General features: G+C 39.4%; 1 protein-coding gene across 2 annotated transcripts; it reads right to left on the bottom strand.

Moving 5' to 3' along the window:
- Positions 1 to 582: 582 nt before the first annotated feature.
- On the bottom strand, positions 583 to 9,915 carry LOC110681256 (protein preli-like). Of its 2 annotated transcripts, XM_021857026.1 has the most exons (3): positions 9,699 to 9,915; positions 6,861 to 7,113; positions 583 to 847 (listed from the first exon to the last, which is right to left on the bottom strand). In XM_021857026.1, the coding sequence occupies exons 2-3, from the start codon at positions 6,950 to 6,952 to the stop codon at positions 598 to 600; spliced, it is 342 nt and encodes a 113-aa protein (XP_021712718.1). In that variant the 5' UTR covers positions 6,953 to 7,113; positions 9,699 to 9,915; the 3' UTR covers positions 583 to 597. The 2 variants fall into 2 exon arrangements, with proteins under 2 accessions (XP_021712718.1, XP_021712719.1); XM_021857027.1 differs by lacking the exon at positions 9,699 to 9,915 and having other exon boundaries at positions 6,861 to 7,168.
- Positions 9,916 to 21,417: the final 11,502 nt, after the last annotated feature.

The following is a 21,417-nucleotide window of genomic DNA, read 5'->3' on the forward strand; positions in this document are numbered from 1 at the left end:
TTTTTCACCACCCTTTTGTCAACATATGAAAAAGCTCTGAATCTATCAATTCAAGAGATAGAGAATAACTTTTTATTGGCAAACATGCTCGAAATTGAGCGTATTACGACTTTGCTAAAACATGTATATTATAATTTCTACAAATAAAAAGTTGACTGTTTTATATCTATGAATGTAGACTAACCTTATTAAAAAAAAAACTTAAAACAAACAACTTTGTAGGAGACGATTATAGCTCTAAAATTTTATTCTGAAGCTCTAAATGCATCTTTCATCGATAATCTACAATGTAAATATGCAACAACTCATCGACCTTATTCCTTCCAAATGTCTGCATTCTAACAATCAGCAACAAACTTTCCGATCCAGGTTTGGAACGAATATTCACTTAGCCATTTTTAGGCCAAACCCTACACGTGAAAGCGAAACAGATAAACTGCTGTCTCACGACATGAGCAAAGTTGTGACGAAAATTTTGCAATCATCTCGCCTGATATTTCTAATTTGGGGAAACACAAATCACACGCTAATCTTTTGCCTCGGCAAACAATACCTACAAGATAGCGCTACCCGCGAAGCCAAATATACCCATATTCATCACCCCATTCGCTTCACTTGGTGCAACACACTCACCATGATCTTGTTGAAGCCGATGTTCCTCGTGTAGGTGACTAGCACGCGCTCCTTCGGATCCACCACCGACTCCTCAAGGATGTTGACGGACTTGGCCTTGAAGAACCGCTCGCCCCATTTCGGCACTCGGTTCGTCTTGGTCAGCAGCCGCTTGCTGTGGAGCTTCCCGTTCTTAATCTCCCGGCAGACGGTGTCCTCCGAGAGTACGTGCAGGCTGTAGCGTAGGAAATCGAACGTTTAGATTAGATAAAGCTAGTTGAGGTGAGTAGATGAGGAATGAATATTCATTACACGAAGACAATCGAGCATGTAGCAACAGCCTTGATTGAATAGGGCTCGACCAAGAATTCAATCAATTTCAAATTAAATGCAAAGAATGTACAAAGTGGCCGCATCGAAATCGTCAGCCCCTGCCGCATGTATGAGTTCAAATTCCGATAACAGGGCTGGTAGCGGACTTCTTTTAGTCGATTCTTTCTTTGGTTAGTGCTAACCAGAGAATTTGTTTATTATAGAGAAGCGCGAATTCTGAAACCAAAGGTTCCAATTGAACCGTCAAACGTGGTTCCAATCGAGCAAATTCAATAAGACTCAAAAAGAAGTTACACAAAAGAGAGGATGGATGTGTGTTGGTGAAAGCGATACGTAAGTGACGTCATTGGTAAGCTTGGTTTCTTACGGCGATTGACAGGATGACACGCACACTAAAATATTGTTTGAATGACCTCAATTATCGATAGTCATTGCAAATGTTGTTTATAAATAAAGTCAAAATCCTCTCCGCGTTTCTCTACTATAATCACATTCTCTGGTGCAAACTACTATTTTTATTTTTTTACAAGGGGGAATTTAAAGTGCCTGTAAACAAGAGTGTTCCAGTTTTGACAGGTTTACTGCTCTATTGGAACGCTGTTCCAATATTGACATTGACGCATCTTGTTTGAATCCACTCTGGGGGAAATCTGCACACAGACGCTTGAGAAGGTAACTCAGGGAGTTTGGAGAAGCAACACCAACCCACTAAAATCAGCCGATTCACTGTACATGAGCAATTCTTGTTGAATTGTTCAAGTGGTGTACATAGTGTACAGACATTACCCTTGGCATCAGACCCTCATCTTGCCGGCACCACCTCATGGTGTTACTTCGAAAAATGACCAGTGCATATAGAACTTAACACATGTAGCAGAAGTAGCCTAGGCAAACTGCTTCTCCTAGCCGACTTAAACAATGTTACAAGGGACCAGCCTCTGCAGCCAACTCATGGTCGGCGCGCCATAGGCGCTGTAATTCTAACATAATGTGAATGACAGCCGTAGGTAATGCATTCCAGCACTCGGCATCTGCACATATTCTATCTATTATATTGTCGGGGGACGTGTTCCCTCCGCATGTAGTGAGCATGTGACCTCTCACAACAATGAAACGGGGCAATTGAACACGACATGCTCCGCTGTTTCCTCCACACCAGCACAATTGGGGCATGCAGGAGATTCTGAGTGCCCGATCCTATGCAGCTACTGTCTATAGAAACTGCCTTGTTCTGTTAGAAACTGCGTCAGGTGGAAATTCACTACCCCATTGTTTCTTTTATACCAATCTGACACATTTGGTATTAGCCGATGGGTCCATCGACCCTTAAATCTCATTCCTGCTGCCAACATCTGAGTGTTGCCTCGTTACACGCGTTACGGACTCCTCTGGTACCTCTGGTTTCCTAAACTTTATCCATTCCTCAACTATGGAAATAGAGTGCTCTGCTGTCAACTCTACTTTCTCCATCGATTCACCATAGACCACTAGGGTGATATCGTCGGCGAAGCCAACAATTTTAATACCCTTCTGAAGGGGCAGCCTCAGTACGTCATCGTACATCGCATTCCATAACATCGAGCTCAGGATTGAACCTTCAGGCACTCTCGCGGTAGTTTGAACGCTTTTCTGCTCTCCCCTGTGTCATACAGCAGAATCCTACCATCAAAATAGCTTTCTAGAAGCTTAAACAACTGCACCGGTACCTTGAGGCGGTGAAGTGCGTTGGCTATCGCTTCCCAGCTTTCGCTGTTGAACGCATTCTTCACATTCAGAGTGACAACCGCGCAGGAACGGATGCCGCTCCTTTTATGCTCGATTGCCACCTCAGCTGTCCGGACGACCGTCTGGATAGCGTCCAGAGTAGATTAACCTTTCCTGAATCCAAACTGGTTGTTGGACAGGCCGTCCGCACCTTCCGTATACGGTACTAGCCTGTTGAGGACCAACCTCTCTAATAACTTGCCCTTCGTATCTAGTAGACAGATAGGTCTATACGCCGACGGGTCACCTGGTGGTTTCCCCGCCTTTGGTAGTAGCAGCAATTTCTGTCGCTGTCATACATCCGGGAAGATTCCTTTCACTGCCGCTTTTAAGACAACATTCGGGATACCATCGGGTTCCGGTACCTTGTTTGACGCGAATGATTTCACGACTCCGGCCAGCCACTTCTTTTCCTTCATCTGCCGCATACAGCGCTGGGGGCCATGGGCTTGTGGGATGATGCGAGAAGAGTACATCGATTATCGATCGCAGCAACTCTGGCGACTTCTCTTGCGGCGTTATGGCACTTTTGTTCTTAGCTATTACCACTCTGTAGGCGTCAACCCACGGACTCGAGTTGGCACTCCGGCATAGACTATCAAAGCATGCCCGTTTTCACTCATGATCTCCTTTTTAAGAGCTAACTTTGCCTCTCTGAACGCTGCAGCGCGTTCTTCTCTTCGTGCTTCTGTGCGTGCGCGTTGCATTTTTCGCCTAGCCCGAAGGCAGATTGCTCGAAGATTTGCAATTGATTCGCACCACCAGTACACTGGCGGCCTGTTCTCTCTAGGAGGGGCCTTTCTCGGCATGGAAGCATCACACGATCGTGATATCACAGCAACTAGCTCTTTTCCGTTGAGGTCCAGAGTGTTCCTTTCGCGCCTCAGGGCTTCTCTGAAAACTTCGCTGTCGAAGCGCGCTGTTTTCCAACCTCGGGCTCTGGTCGAGTCACACTGCACTGCCCTCCGCCCGCCTGGTATTATACTATAGCGAATTGATTGATGATCGCTATGAGTATAACCGTCATCAACGCGCCAGTTCATGGTACCTAAAAGGTTAGGATTACAAAACGTCACGTCGATAATCGATTCTGCACCATTTCTGCGGATGGTACTCACTGTACCCACATTTGCCAGCTTTAAATTTGACGCGACCAGGGATTCCAACGATAGCTGGCCTCTTTGGTTGGTGCAGCGGCTACCCCGCTCCACTGCCCATGCATTTTTTATGCATTAAAGTCACCAGCTATCACTACAAGCTGCCGATTGGCTAGTTCGGCTAACATCCTTTCGACTATCTCAAAAGCATCATTTTAGTTAGAGAATACTTCTTGGATTGGGTATTGTCCTGTTTTCCCTATAGCTGCTATCTATTGAGTCCTATCCGCCACCCAGTTCTCGTTGTTGGCTGGTATGCGGTATGGGTACGACAGTAACACCATGTCGGTCTTCGTTTCCGAGACTGACTGCCAAAGCAGCTGCTGGGCTACATCACAGTGGTTTAAATTTAAATGTGTTACTTCCGTTTTGGCTGCTTTGATACTCCGCTTGTGCCCGGACATTTGGGTCCACCCGTTAAGTGTCCGTTGTCTGCTTTGTCGACACCTATTAGGCACTTAGCGATTTGCTTACAATCGCTTGCCCTATGGCCTTCGGTGCCGCATTTTCTGCACATCTTACGGCTGCCCGAACCATTGCCATTCCACAACTTATGGCCCTTCCCGAAACACTTGAATCAAACTTCAGGAGGCTGTTGTATCCTCAGCTGGCAAACCGACCAGCCTAGCTTGAGTATGCCCAAGTTCTTCGCTTTGTTGATCTCTGTGACCGGCAGCCATATCGCCGCCAACTGGGTGCCCTGCGGACTGGAACTCTTCTTTTGACGGCCCACTCAATTTGCGGTTTTCTTTCTTGCAAGGTTATCTACAGCAAGAAGCGCTGTTCCCGTAAACTTGTCTAGTCGGTCCAATGCACGGCAAATTAGAGTTGTTTGGAATCGAATTGCCGTTTGAGCTGTGAACTGTGTTACAAGAAGTTCGAATGACAGATTTCCCGCCTCGGCCATGACCGATAGTATCGGGCTGGTCACGACAGCTCCGGAAGCAAAGCGAACCATCTTGTTGTAAGCTGGGGCAAGGATCTGCAGAGTTGGTGATCTCATTCGCCAGCTCCCGGCGCGCATACGTACTGCGGTATAAACTATGCGACTTTGTCGCATATATGGTGAAACCAATGCTCTTCTCTTCGACTGTTTTCACGGCTGCCTGAAGTAGCGCTTCATGTTTTGCTCCACGTACAACTAAAAGGATGTCTTCGGCGTATGAAATAATTTTGACTCCGGCTGGTATTGTGAATTTTCTTGGAAGATGGATTTGAAGGGACATTGCTTGAGCTGGTTCGAAACCAGCGGTAAAGTTCAAGGGGCACTCCAATACATTCAGGCGGTATGAATATCCTCTAACTCAATAGGTTTGTGCCTCGCAGTTACTCACGATAAACATAAAACATCTGTAAAGCGACGATTCTAGATAAAACCACTACATTGAAATCCAATTCGAACACATTTATACATATTTGATTGAAATCAAAGTAATTGAAAACTTTACCAAAATCAAATTTTCCAAACATGCATCAAAACGCCCATCCCAATGTGCTTCCCTCCAGCTCGTAGCATAAGTAACATAAAAAAATTGTCAAAAGGAATCAAAACAAACCACAAAAAAATGTGGTAGTGAAAAGGCAATCTCACGTACGTGTTGCACCAACGGCAACGGTGTATTAAAAAATGTCAAAGTTGCAGTCGATTTCGAATACATCTCTCTCTTTCATCGACCGACGATTTGGACGGCGATTTGAGGAACGGCGGTTTAGAACCGCCGTGTCCAAACTGGAAATCTCCGCACAATACAATTCGAAAAATGAGTTGCAGCGTAACGAGAAATAGCATCACTGATAGCACTGAACCCTGTAGCACCCCGTTCTCCAACTGATGCTCGTGAGATAACTGTCCTCCTACAGCCACCTGGAAGATTCGCTCCGAGAGGAAGCTTTGCAGCACGTTGCCCTGACCTCATACTCGCCACATTTTCAAGGTACATAATACGCCGTGTCACCAGGTCGTATCGTACGCTTTTGACAAACCTAGGGTAGCTATCAAGCAGTGCTCGTCGACAGTTGGCAGCGATCTCTCTAGCTAGGTGAAGTAGGTATCGGTGACACGCCCCGTACGAAAGGCGTGCTGACGCTTGTCAAGTCGAACGGTCGACTAAGCTCCGGGATCAGACGGCGGTTGATGATCCGCTCGAAAAACTTAGCCGATGGTTAAGCCATTTTAATTTGAACGATGTACAGATTAGTGGGGGTACAAATTAAAAAAGTGGTCACACCAACGGGGGTGCCCGGTATACCACATTGAAGGGACTGCGCGTTTCCTCTAGTTAGGGTAAATATCTGACTTTTAAGGCTCAAGAATCCATCATTCGATCATTAGCAATCATCAAAAAATAAAAATCTATTTTTTTCTATCAAATTTGAAGAAATCCTTATGCAAATCTATCATCGCATTACAGGTATCAAGAGCAATGCAATGATAGACTTTCATGAGCTTTGCTTCAATTTTGAGCAAAAAAACTGGTTTTGAAAATGTGTAAAACGATGATGGTTATTTTCCTCTCTAGGTCCAAAAATGTGACCAAGTCTCGCATACTCTGAGATAACGCCCTAAAAGCCATTGGTAGCCACCTGTGTAGCTTGTTGTTTCTGAGCAAAAGAAGGAATAAGCATCCAAACCAACATCACGGGCAGGTAGATAATGATCCTTTCTTCCCCATAGCGTTGTTAAATAGCAATAAAATCCATTCAAATGCTCAGAAACAACGAGCTACACACATGGTTACCAATGGCTTTTAGGGCGAGATCAGAAGTTATGCGAGAAGTCATTAAGAAGTGATTCGCTACCAGCCCTGCGAGATTCACATTCGCTTGCACACTTCACGTCTACACTCGAAAATTATGTAATTTTAGTCGGTGCGCTTTATGGGGTAACCTATATTTACACCATGCAAATCGTTGTCTTCTATTACCCACTAATAGAATGCCCCATATCGTCACATCCCCAGTAGAATCCGACCTTTGGTCGATTGTGAAACTCACCTGAACGGATTTGGGTACCGGTTCCAGAAGCACTGCGTCACCTGCTCCCAGGAATAGTTGAACGTCGTGGTGTTTTCGTAGTACTTGGCCATGGTTATGCTTGCGGCGCGGTAGGATGTCCGAATGACCGGAATGGAACGCTGAAATTTTGCAGTTCCGGACGACCGTCGTCCTTTTTCGTTGTCTGGGCACTGATCTCGTGCGCGCACTCAGAATTTGGATTTCACTTTTCTTTTTGACGTTTTCCTATCGACTGAGGAGACAAACTTTAGTGTCGCAGTGTCGTCGCCTACTGCTGTCGCAGATTTCTTGAATGTGAGTGAATATTAGCTGTGTTCAATGACTTTGATCGAACTTGCTCGGGGTTGGTTGTACTCAAGGGTGGAACTGGCGGCTCTTTATTGCTACCCCGACGTGTCGCTGGTTCTAAAATGTAAACAACCATACAAAATAACGACCAAACAATGGTGACGGCGTAATCAATTTTCTCGCAAACATCTTTTTTGGGAATTTAGCAGAATTTTCTGATTAAATTGCCAACAGCGCGCTGCAGTAGCACGTAGCAAATAACTGCTTGCAAACAATTTCTTTCAAGCGCATTGATTACCTGTAATTTTGCGAAGAATGATTTTTACTTTTCCGCGTTAAGCCTTAAAACTGGTTCTGGACTTAGGTTGGCGGCTTTTCAATTTTACTCCCAGTTGACAGCCGCCCTCCACCCTTGGTTGTACTAGCTCGTATTTTTTGTCAACAAATAACTGTCAAAGCTACTTCGAGCAACTCCAAGCTGCTTTCTCAATGAACGCTCTTTTTACTCTTTTTGCTAATTTACCGGAATTCCACATGAAAAAAAAATTCGCGCACTTAACAATTTGTATCGCTTCGGAATTTTGCTTTTTTTTTTCAATGTTTACGTTTTAAACGTCAAAAACACGAGCTACTGCGAGCTGGTTGAACTAGCTCGGACTCTAGCTTCCAACCTGTTTCGAGCGACTCGGAGTTGGTTGGACTCGGCTCAATGAACACAAACCCGAGCGACTCGAAGTAGGTTGGAGTGGCTCAATGAACACCAAAAGCTGACTCGCAAGTGGTTGCAACCAAGTTCGAGCAGCTCGTTGAACACAGCTATTCATTCCACCAATCTGTCCGTTCTGCAGCTGTGTGCGCGCACGGTGCTCCCCAGATCGTTATTATCAGAAAAAAAATCTCCACCAAATCTGTGCTCACCTGTCGTTTCCTACTAAATATTACAGTAAATCCGAATATGATTATTATTGAAAATTTAGGGTAAATGGTGTACGATATTAAAAGAAACCATCGACATAGAAAGCAGAGGTATAAAATTGATGAAAACAATGAAAAGTATTGAGCATTTGTTATTGTTTTATTCCTAGGAATTCAAAATCGTAGCACTTGCAGACCTAAATTTCCATCGTTTGATTTAAAAAGTAAAAACTCATTAGGCATAAGGATAAGCATTGACAACCGTACAGTTTGTAGTTGCAACTCCGTGATTCATCAAAATAAACCAAGTTGCACAAGGAACTAACAGATGTAGCTTGCGAGTAGGTTTCCATGTTCAATGTATACTTTCGAGAACTCCAAGCATTATAAAGTCAAATACGGCGGTCTTCACGATCATCGTGGTAAGAGAGGATTTTGAGTGTGACATCCATGGTAACTAATGGGGACGTACCTGGTGTAGTGGTTAGAACACACGCTTCTCACTCCGAGAACCTGGGACCGAATCCCATCTCCGAGATAGTCACTAAAAATTTCATTGACGGCTTCCTTCGGAAGGGATGTAAGGCCGTTGGTCCTGAGATGAACTAGCCCAGGGTTTAAAATCTCGTTAATGAAGATAACATTGTTACTAGGTAGATACCGAGATCACCTCGGTGTTAGAAAATACTATCATCCCAATTTGGTAAAACTAAATTAGGATTTTATTAACAAAATATTACATTTCATTTGCCGTAGCAGTTGGAAATTTTTACAGTTGATTGAATCTGCTTATAATATAAAAAAAAAACGCTTTCAATTTACTTCACTTTGGCATGGGGGGTTTCTCGGCCGAATTGTATGAAACTTTGCATTAAGAAGCACTTCAGTACAACCCATATTATGGCCAAATATGATCTCAGTGGCTTTCAAAAAACCCCACTGTCGAAGTGAATCAAAAGTGCCAAGAATAGGATCCGGCTCCCTATATAACGCATTTTTCGTGGTTTAATAGTTTAATAGTTTTATTAGAAAATACGTAAACCTTTTACATTTTATGCTTAGGTGAGGTCAAGGAGAAACAAATGTTTAACTTTAGGAAAATCTAATGGTAATAGAAGATCTAATGGTAATAGAAGATTACGAACGATTTACATCTATAATTATTAATGATTTTATTCGACATTTGCTCCAATGTTTCAACATTGGATATTCTATGTAACTCATTAGTACTATACCAGAGAGCAAGCTTCAGAATCATTTTCAAAATTTTATTTTGAATCCTCTGCAGGGCATTCTTTTGCAAATAACTAATCAAAGCAACTTTGAACTAAATTCTGGGTATATTATATCTTCTGGTATATACAAACTTGTACATCTATTTGAAATCCTTTAAACCATCAATAAGGTAAAACTGCAAAACGGACCCTACGATTTTTTTCTTCAAATTTTGCCCAGATAATATCTGCATATTATGCAGCTTAGTCTAAGAAAATGATTGGTGAGCATAGATTTGATAGACATTTTTTTTTCTGATAATAACAGTCTGGGGAACACCTTGAACGATGATGCATTTGGCAGTCAGAAATCTGCAGTCCAAAAACATCCAAAACTTACCTGATTGTTTTTCGATAAGATAACAGCAAAGCCCCAACCACGATATGAACTAAACTCGAGTTTAATGTTTGTAAGACGCAATTCAGTTCAATCATAGGTTTTCCACGACTTTGATAACACTTTTTTCTTCAGCTGATTACGACGAGACAAAAGCAGAGCGCAGCAAATCGAAAAACCGATGATGGCGGAACCAAAACAAAAACATGAGGGAACAGCTTTTTTTCGAGAGCGTTCTTCTTCTTTCTGGCAGCGACAACGTTGACAGATGTTGGCCCAATGGAAAAACGATGAAAGCATGCATGGAGCATTGAAAGCTTTCAGGATTGCGCAAAGTTAGCCCTGGGGGATTTGAAAATTTAGCGATGGAGACGCATGGTCGATAATGAAATGCGCGATCAATACAGGTACAAAATCCGTCATTCCGATTTTAAGATGTCGGTTAATAGATGACCTTGAATGCACATAACGTAAACACAGACTTTGAAAAATTGAATGCATTGACACACGCATGATAGGAATCAGTTACGAAGAGCATTGTAAATTCCAACAAATCTGAAGGCTATTCTAGACATAGAAAAAGCATTCGACAGTGTTTAATATGAATGCTTGGTTGTAAAGCTAAAAAAAAATTTATCAACATACATTGTAAGAATAATCCATAGTTATCTGTCAAATCGTATACTTCAGATTAATTATCAAAACTCCAAGTCTTAAAAACTTCCTGTAAGAGCTGATGTTCATCAAGGCAGCAATTTGGGACCAATATTATACAATACCAATATGTATACAATATTTTCACATCTGACTTACCTGATCAGGTTAACTCGAGTTACCTCTGGGATGTCAAAAATCTTTTTTTGCTCATGACACAGCCCTCTCCGTCAAAGAACGAAGCCTTCGTGTCATCTGTAGTGTAGAAAGAGAGGAATAAATATAAATTATAAGGTTCTAAGCGAATAGGATTCATTTAGTTGTTCAACATTGTCCAAGATACAAACTTTGTATCTAATAACTTGACTGAGATATTAGCAACATAAAATCTTTGCCTACTAGCGCCATCTAGTGAATGTTTTCCAAACTAATAAGTTTTCGGATGAATAGATCTCATTCAGTTGAACACATTTGTCGAAGACACCAATGTTGTATCTCATAACTGAACTGAGCTATAAACAATCAACAACCACTAGCGCCATCTTTTGAGTGTTTTCCGAACTAATAAGGTTTTAGGCGAATGGATATTATTGAGTTTTTCAACTTTGTCGAAGACACCAATTTTGTATCTCATCGCTGGACTAAGATATAAGCACATTTTTTTTGGCACACTAGCGGCATTTTGGGAGTGTTTTCCGAATCTATAAGGTTCTATGCAAATAGGTATCATTTAGTTGTTCAACTTTGTGAAAACTTTTTGTATATCATAACTGGACTAATATATAAGCAAATAAAGTTTTGGCTCACTAGCGCCATCTTGGGAGCGTTTTCTGAGTTTATAAGGTTCTATGTGAATAGATATTATTGAGTTTTTCAACTTTGTCGAAGACACCAATTTTGTATCTCATCGCTGGACTAAGATATAAATTATTTTTCTTTAATCGCATTTCGAGTGGAGGTCTCTGTAGAATATTTATTGACCCACTTGGTCAAGATATTTTTACTTTTTCCTATGCGAAAATAAACAGTGCTCAGAATCATAGCATGATTTAGACTTTGTTATCAATAATTTTTAACCCTTAAACCCTAAAGACCCTCCGCGGGCGCGCCACTTCTTCAGGGATTCTTCAATTAATTCTTTTTAAGATTCTTCTAGAAAGTTATTCCTGAAATTCTCCATTAATTCATGCTGCATGAGCCCCTACACTGTATACTGTGACTGGTTAGCCGTAAACGATAAAATACAATTAAAAAGTATTGTATGTTCTTTCGACCAGTGCACACATCTGCTTTTTTTTTGTAAGAAAGTAAGATGCATGATCTACAGGTCTCATCGACCGGAGTGCCTCAATAGAACTGATTCTGTTCGAGAAAATGAAGAAATGGTATGCGGGCATGTTTGAGATCATCCCCAAAGCGAAGTTGATTGCTGCCAGCTCTGCAAGATAAACCGAACCTAAGCCAGTGGATCTATTGATACGGGACCCGTCAGTAAACTATCTCATGTAGGAATTGACATTCTGGTACTTTGTGTTGTAAATACCTGAAATAGTTATACCAGATAAGCAGACGTAACACTGACGAAATTAACGATGATTTCAAATACGCTATGTGGTAAACCTCATAACCAAAGGCGCACGCATCGTTTTTCTTGCTGATTGACTTTTCATACTAGCGTCTTCTGGCGGTCCTGTTGCACAAAACAGTAGCGGATTTTTTTTGATTTGATGATGATGATGATGATTATTTAGCCACCATCAGCGCAAGGATTACCTATGGCTGCAGAATCATACCGGGATGGTATGATCTACCTGATGGTTTGTTGTAGTAGGGCTAGTTAATATCTTTGAAGACCTTTGGAAGACAACACTAAGGCTGTTTTCTCATGACAAAAGGCTGGCGACCCCACGCACTTTCATCCAGTCAACAGTTCAATTAACTCCCTTAGGCTACCCCTCCCCAATACCCAATATATAGTAATATATCATACATAGTGTTAATAAAGTATCTTACCGTAAAATTATACAAATAATTTTAGTGTGACTACCGTTGTTACTAGATACCGTGATCATCTCTGCATCTCCTCGGTAGTCGCAGGAAGGATTTTTGTTAGTGGGAAGGGTTAAAAAGTTACATGATCAGGGTTCACCTTGGTAAGTGATGCGACTCATGAAACTTTGATTTTAAATATCACTATTTTGTATGGCTTCATTATAAACGATGACAAATGTATGTCGTCACCTGTGCTGACGAACTATTCAAAAACAATTGTCAATTAAAAAAATAATTTATTTTCATTTGATGAGTGTTCATAAACTATGCCGACACACGGGGTGATTTATATATTTATTTCACAAGCATTGCATATCAAAAATCGATAAAAGGTAAAATATATATGCATGCTTTTATAAAAAATAACAAAAACATAAAAAATAATCAAAGCTAAAACTAATAATAAAGAATAAAAGGAAATAACAAGAAAAAATATACTTAACAAAATCCAATTAAAATCTTGATAAATTTCAAAGCAACTACACTATTGGACACTTGATTAAACCAAAGAATTGGAAACTTCGTAAAATTCGAGTGCTCTTCAAAATACAGGAATGAACGATCCCTTGAAAAAGTTCCTCATCAGTCCAACGTCCAACCAATGTACGGAACACGAAACATGATCACCCTCCAAATGTTTAGAACGATCCTAGACGGAATGTCCTTCCTCAATTCCAGCGCTCACGTGAACTGGATAAATCAAATTCTTGAACAGTTTGGGAAAATTTCTCCTCCTGAAAAAGAGAGAGTAAAATGCCAGACGTTGAAAAAACATGTCTTGTAGCGGAATTTTTTTTGATTTTTATAAAAACTACAAAATATATTTTTTTTGAGCTTAACAATATGTTTCCTTATAATTTATAATACAATGACCAAATATGACGAAAATTTCTCTATTTTTCACGTATTTACATCGGCTTTTGTAAACACAATCAAATTTTAGTGAACTTTTATAAGATTTCGTTGTTTCTAAATAGCATGGTGAAAGGTAAATTAATAACAGATTTTTCCAACGTCCTGTACATCGTCAATCTATATTAGACTGGCCCAGCTCAGTATGGGAGAAAAATAAAGTTGTATGATTCCACGGGGCACCCTCCAAGATTATTTCTTGGGATTAGACGAAGCCTTTCTGAAAAATTCAGCTCATTTGGTCGTTCCATGAGCTGGCGCAATTGAATCGAAGTTAATTTGGGATTTTCAGCTCAAACATATGAGCAACAGCACATCATCTACTGTTTGGTTCAGGAAAAATGATGATCGCGTTTAATTGGACCCAGAATGTCAAAAACACTACTTGATGTAATAGCGAAGAATATTGTAGAAGATTGTACCATGATCAAAATTAATAAAGTTGGTGTTTTAACCATCTGAAGTATATCATGCAATACTGCTTGTATTTCTTCAACATAGCTTGGAGGTAGCCACTAAGCGCATCATAGCCACCTATGACGCTGAGCGAGCTGAGGCACATGTCGCATGCATATAAGTGACTGTACGGGAGTGCTGATCTAAGCCTAACTTTCAACAACTGAAAGAGTAATGAAAATGAGATTAAATCCAGATACAACCTTCTGCAATTATGTTCATTAGGGTATCAACTAGTGTATTTGTCATTCTGGGCTTATTTGAACGCGAACAATTAGTATACGGAACGAAACAGTGACATAGGATCAATTTTCAATATATTTAAGACAAATATCCCATACAAACTTCAAATCGAATGCGCCAGCTGGTGAAGCAACCAATTGAGTTGAAATTTTGAGAGAATGTTTTTCTTACCCTTAGGCTCATATCTAGGGGGTGCCCCGTTGAGTTTTACAACTTTTTTGTTTAAGGGCCAGTCTAATCTATATAAATGTGTAAGTTATTGTGGCATTTGAACGTTTGGTTGAAATCTTCACATTTTGGGGCAAGTGTGCCACCTATTAGGTAAACAAAAATGGTTGGAGTGAAATTCCTAAAAAAATATAAACATCATCAACAAATTCATAATAATGAACCAAAATGAGGCACCAGTAGTGGTTTCTGAAGTATAGAAAGGGAATTGCAAACATGTTTGCGCCCAAAGTTATTTTTTCTTCAAATATTCGATTATAACATGATTTTATGCGTTTTAAGAACTGTGTTAGGGCAGGATCGTGGCTTCCGGCGGGGAATTGGGGTCACACACGGACGTTTCAGGCACTACCGGACTTGTTACGGTTTTCGGAACTGAGCACCACAAGATCACTCAATCTTCAAGCAATTCACGACCACTTCAACTTTATTTGGAATTTGATAACTTAACTCGGTGATGGTTTGGATTTAACTGATTAAAATTTATTTCAACTAACTCGCTTTTCTACCCTACGTTGTGTGAAACCTATCGTTTAACGATTTATTACTGGCCATAAAAAACTGCCAGCATTGCTGTCAGCTGAAATGGTATACCTGAATTTTGGGCCACGATTGACTTGAGAACTGTCAAACTGTTTTACTTATCTTCATCAATATTTTACCGTTATTTAGCACTGATCTAGTGTAACATTATATAGATCCACTGTAATAAAAGAGTAATTCATATATCGTATTGAATGGGGACAAAAATAACCATTTTAGCGATTCGAATGGACTAGTAAAGAGTTCCGCATGTGATGAACCTTGTTATATGACGGTTAACTTAAAAATGGGTCCTAAAATGTTTAATAAAATCTTGTTTTTATTTAATGACACGAAAGAGCATGTTAATGCAACTATTTTAGCATTTTTTCCCGCTCAAGTAACGGCTACATCATATTTAAACTTTAATTTTAAAATTGGGTCCGTAAACGAACCTTGACACTTTTGATCATGTTTGACGTTCGCTTAATCGACAAAAACACCACAGGGCTTTTAGTTTTAACACTGGGGTTGTTCCTATCTGACATTTCGGAAGGGACACGGAAAGCAACATACACCAAAAATTTGAGTTTAAGCCAAGGATTTTGGCAAAATCTAAAAAAAAGTTTTTTGGACACAAACCAAAGAAAAACATTTAAAAAATGAGTAAACATGTGTTGTTGGCCTAAATTTAAGCGTTTGGCATTAAAATTGGGACAGGTCTTTAGGGCCCTATTATCAATTAGGCACTGCTTTGTTAGCAATATTTACAGGAAAAAAAAAACAAAAAAATCATTACAAGTAGAATTTCATGAATGTTCATTCGGTGGCCGTCTTGCCCCATAGTGTTGAAATTTAGTGCATTGACTGGATTAGTTTGGATAGAATGATGTTGTCCAGTCGGAGGTTCGTATATATCTCCTTTATTCAAAAATCATTTCCTTACGCTAGCCTACCCACTGAGTGGCGTGACACATGCTTTCTGCTGTGTAAGCATTTGGTAGTTCATCGTTCTACAACGGCTGAATGTTATGATTATCCAGCATAACATTCTGTCGTTCGACTTCTACTTCTACCGATCGCGTTCCACAGGCGTAGTCAGGGGTGTATCCGCCACACGCCCTATTTATTTATTTTTAAATTTTTATCTTATAGTTGAAAATTTAAAACATTTAGTTTATAATGGTTGAAACGTAAAACATTTAGTTTGAAATACATGTTTATTTTTTAATTCTAATAATTTGAAATGTAAATGTGTTTAACTAATGTGATCCATTGTAGATCGCCTTTGATATCTCATATCTCCAGCTCAGTCTTCTCAAGACTCTACAGAACTAACATTAGAGATACTCATTTATGTGAAATGGAATGATATTTGTTTGGTATTATTAAAAACGTAAGTGGTAGCGAGCTCATCCGCCACACGCCCTAAAAATATTTTACTGTATTATATTGGTTATAAAATTGATGGATTTGTTATAAAAGGTTTTGTCCTACTTTTATGAATTAAATCTACCTTATCTTTTATTCGAATCGCTACATTCGGTCCTCTGTCTTCTACTACAGGGTACGGTCCCTCATATACTGTACTAAACTTGTTCCCTGTTTCATTTTTTATTAACAATAACTGTCCAGTGACATAGTGTAATTCTTTTGTGTTTGTATTTAATTTTAGAGTTCTTCTTGTTTTTGCTTCAGTTAATGATTTGTGTGCTGCTTGTTGTGTTGCTTGAATTTTTATTTTTAGTAATTTTGAATAATCGTCCAAATTGTAAATGGGTGTCAGAACCGGAGGAGGATCGCTTAAACTTGATGGCAGTTTACAATGTTTTCCAATACGCAAATTGATAAAACTTGGTCCATGATGACCATTCTCCAGGATTTCCTGCTGCATACATTCTCAAAAAATTTCCTAAACTCTTATGCGAGTTTTCCAATGCGCCTATCGACTGATGGTGATAAGCAGTTGAATTTAATTTAGAAATTTTTAAAAGTTCACAAATTTTTGTAAATAACTCTGACATAAATTCTGTTCCTCGATCAGTAGCAATTTCATCGGGAACTCCATAATTTAATATAACATTCTCTACAAAAGCTTTAGCAACAATTTTGGTTGATTTGTTTAATATTGGTGTCGCAGTGATGAATTTTGTCAATTCACACTGTGTTGTTAGTATGTATAAATGACCTTCATAACTAGGCACAAGTGGTCCAACCAAATCTAAATAGATTTTGCTGAATGCACTATTTGCCGTTGTTGTTACGATCTGTGGTACATTTTTGGGTTTTATGTGTTTATTTTTCTGGCAAGATTCGCAAGACTTTATGAAATTGGAAATATCCTTTTTCATAGTCGACCAAAAATATCGCCTTTGTATGTTCTTTAGTGTTTTCGCGATACCTGCATGGCCTGCCGTAGGCAGTAAATGAAAATCATTTATTATGAGATCTTTCTCCATTTTACTTTCAATGTGCTTTATCTTCTGATCCATTATTCTCAATGGTGGCATGCCATTATTTAAGTTGTTGGTATGTATCATGTTGTAAAATTGTTTTCCTGGATCAGTATTCTTTATTACGAGCTCGTTTATTTTGTTTATTTTGCACATTTCTTTCAGCATTACTACTATCCGCCATAGCTGGATTAGAGTCTTAGCTGGATTAATTTTAATTTGATGTTTTGGAGCATCAAATCTTACTTCAGGTATTACTTTGTTTTCATTAAAGATTACTTCGATTGACAATCCTGATAATGAATGCTGGCCAGCCATTTCATTATTTGGATCCCCATCAGAATTCTCTTTTGCTGATTTACTTCGCGTGGTCACTAGAACATCTTGGTCAAGTTTCTTGTTTATTTCTTTTAAATTGTCGCTTGTCATCCTAGATAAGGCGTCTGCCAATACGTTGTCTTTTCCTGGAATATACGTTATACTAAAATCATACTCTTCCAGTGCTAACCTGAATTTAGTTAGCCTACTAGAAGGTTCCTTCATTGAAAACAAATAGACTAATGGTCTGTGGTCTGTTTCCAAATCAAACTTTCTTCCATACAGATATGGTCTGAAATGCTTGATCGCCCAAACTACAGCCAATAGTTCCTTTTCAATAGTTCCATAATTTAATTCTGATTTGTTCAGTGCTCTGGATGCATATGCTACTGGTCTTCCGTTTTTTCGGTTAGACAGCACTGCTCCCAAAGCATACCCTGACGCATCAGTTTGCAATTTAAAAGAATTTTCAAAATCCGGGTAATCCAAAATTGGTGGGTTAACAAAATTAGTTTTCAATATTTCGAAGCTTTGTTGACATTCTGGTATCCATTCAAATACTACACCTTTCCTTGTCAACTGATTCAATGGAATACAAATCCTTGAAAAATCTTTTATGTGCTTTCGATAGTAGTTGGCGAAAGCAACAAAACGTTTAACTTCATCGGCCTTTTTAGGTACAGGCCAATTTTTTATACTTTCTATCTTCGAAGGATCAGGTCGAACTCCTTCTTCCGATATGAAATGTCCCAAATAAAGCAACTCTTGCTGCAAAAAATTGCACTTAGCGGGATTTAATTTAAGATTAACTCCCCTAAGTCTTTCAAAAATAGCAATAAGGTTCTTATTGTGTTCTACTAGTGTCTTGCCAAAAACTATTATATCGTCTAGATAAACTAAACATTTTTCCATATTCAGTCCCGACATCGCGACTGTCATTAATCTTGAAAAAGTTGAGGGACTAATTTTTAATCCCATTGGCAGCCTGGTCATTTGAAATTGACCAGTGGCTGTTGAAAAAGCTGTTATAGGTCTACTTTTAGGATCTATCTCACATTGATAGTATCCCTGCGAGAGATCCAAGTGCGTGAAGTACTTGGCCCCTGCCAGAGAATCTATAATGTCTTCGATATTTCCTAATTCAAACCTATCATCTTGAAGGGAATTGTTTACCTTTCGGTAATCAATTACCATCCTCCATTTTTTTTTGTCATCGCATGACTTTTTGGGTACGAGGAGCACCGGGCTATTCCATTCGGAACGGGCTTCCTCTATTATACCACTGTCAGTCATATTTTTAATTTGTTTGGCAATTTCTTCTTTTTGTGATTGTGGCAACCGATATGGTTTTGTGTATACTGGTTGCGTATTTTGCTTAACGGCAATCGATGGTGATAAAATTTTGGTTACCGATAGCTTATCGTCTGATAGACAAAATATATCGTTGTACTTCAGACAAATTTTTCGAATCGTGGCTTTTTCCTCACGAGATAAATGATTAATTTTTAATTCCTTTAACAATTTTTCAGCTCTATTCGAGTCAGTTTTGACATCATCAAGTTGAATTATATTATATTGATCAAGCTTTTCCATTTTTGGTTGCAGTTCATGCAAAAGAACTGTTTTTCTTGATACATTTAAAATTTTTACTGGGATCTTCCCATTGTTAGGTTTTACAATTGAATTAGCTATAAAAACGTATGGTTTGACTTCCTCACTTAATAACACCTGAGGTTCGTTTACATTTACCTCTACAAATGCTGTGATCTCCGTTCTAGCGGGTACACATATAAATGACATATTTGGTGTGTTGAATGGTATTTTAATTTTGCAATTGTTTACGTATGCAATTAGTGTTTGTTCCTTGAAGTTCAATATTGTTTCATACTTGTACAAGAAAATTTTTCCAAGCAAGGCAGGTATGCTAGGGGGTAATCCCTTGACAACATAAGCCTTGATTCCAAAAACTGTTTGTCCATAGTAAAGACAAATATTAATACTTCCTGACGACAAAGTTGAACCATTTATTCCTCTTATTTTAATTTTGTCATTTTTGTCAATTGCTGTTTCACGGGGAACAAGATGTGCTGAAATAATAGAACAACTTGCTCCACTGTCTAAAATAAATGGTACCTGTTCATTTTTGATGTTGAATGTTATCGATGGTAGCCTTTCCCTACATTACTCACGAAAAAGCTCGATAATATTCGCAACATCTTCTTCCTGTTGTTGATTTGGTCGCTGTTGAGGTTCTTGGACAGCTATATTGGCATGTCCGTGTCTACCTCTGTTGTTGTTACCACGGTTTTGTTGTGGATAGTTGTTATTATTGTTGGGTTGTTGTCTATTTCCGGGAGGTTGCTGGTTTTGGTGGAAGCCTCTACCTCGGCCTCTGCCATAACCGAAACCTCTTGCTCTGCTTCCTCTTCTTGTCCGAAAATTAGAACTTCTTCCCCGATAGTTTCCTCTATAAAACCCTGAGGGGCCGGCATGCATTCACATAGCCGTTTCCTCCTCATTGGTGTGCACCTCCAGAGCATCACTTATCGCTCTGGTAAGTGTGCCTGGATTCCTTGCCTTGAGGAAAACTTGCGTCCTAGAGTCCTTCAAACCCTGCATGAAGTTTCGGATCGCGATGGGTTGTACGATGGCCTCAGCCGCCGCCTCATCTGCGAATGTTCCGTTGGAGACGTGAGCAGCTGCAAGCTTTGCTGCTAGCTCACCAATCTCCTTCCCGTAGTCCGTTAAAGTTTTCTTGTTTTGTTTGATCGTGGCCATTTCCGACTCAATGGCCTGCGGACTAAATTTTACAGAAAATTTAATTTTTAGAAGCCTTTTGGCTTCGGCCATGGTCACCGCCGTGTTTATTACACCGTGCGCGGGACCAGTCAATCGAGTTTTCACAAATTTCAAAATTTCGATTTCTGGAACTCCATCGTTATAATCTTTAAGGAGGTCCAGAGTTTCAAAAAAACTGGAAAGCTTTTCAGCTTCCCCGTTGAATTTATCTACCAGCTTTAGGGCAGTGCCCAAATCTAGTTTTGGAGCCATCTTGGGTAAGGTTTCTTCCCCGTCTGATGATTCCGAGTGGTCCTCCTCTGAGTCTGATTCTTCACTAATAATCTTTTGAATGGATAGGTCCTTTTTGTTTGAACTTTTTAATAATTTGATACAATCATTTATGATCACTCTCAGATCTCTATATTGTTTTGATAGATTTACTCTTACTTTTTTATCTTTTACTATGATTCTCAATCTATCTTTGAGTTTTAGTAATTCTTTAATCTTGCTATTTTTTTTTTCTCTAGTTTCGAAATTACATTTTTTCAAGCTAGTATGCAATCTTAAAATTGCATCTTGGATTATAAAAAATCTATCCATTCAAAAGATATCAATTTTTTTAAAAAATTTTGGTTTACTCACACATTTCTGTTTTTCTCTCTTTTGTTTATCGCTAATCTTCTTCTTTTTCCTTAGTTTTTCATGTTTTGGTTGTTTTGATTTCGTTATCCTTGTTACCTAAAATATTTTTTTTTTGTGTAAATATGTTTTTTTTTTAATTTACCAGTTTATTTGGTTACTCCCCCTGCTCTGTTGTTGTTAATAATTTTCCATTGTCTGGTTGAGTTCTCGATATTCAAACAACAGCGTCTCGCGCCATCCCGTCCGGGTGCTTTGTGGCTCGATTTTCGCCAATGCTGCTGCTGCAACTCCAAATACGGCCTCACCTATTTGCTGTTTGGCCTGGACTTCCTCGTAGCTAATCAATATCAGTTTCCTCGTGCAGCGTCCGTTTCTCTGCCATTGTTCATCTCTTTGCGGGGTTAGTCCGAAACGAGAACTTCTTCTTTTCGATTGGTTTATCAAGCCGATTGTTTTTCTCT

The sequence above is a fragment of the Aedes aegypti genome, unplaced genomic scaffold, assembly GCF_002204515.2.
Source record: "Aedes aegypti strain LVP_AGWG unplaced genomic scaffold, AaegL5.0 Primary Assembly AGWG_AaegL5_hic_scaff_619_PBJ_arrow, whole genome shotgun sequence".
NCBI lineage: Eukaryota > Metazoa > Arthropoda > Insecta > Diptera > Culicidae > Aedes > Aedes aegypti.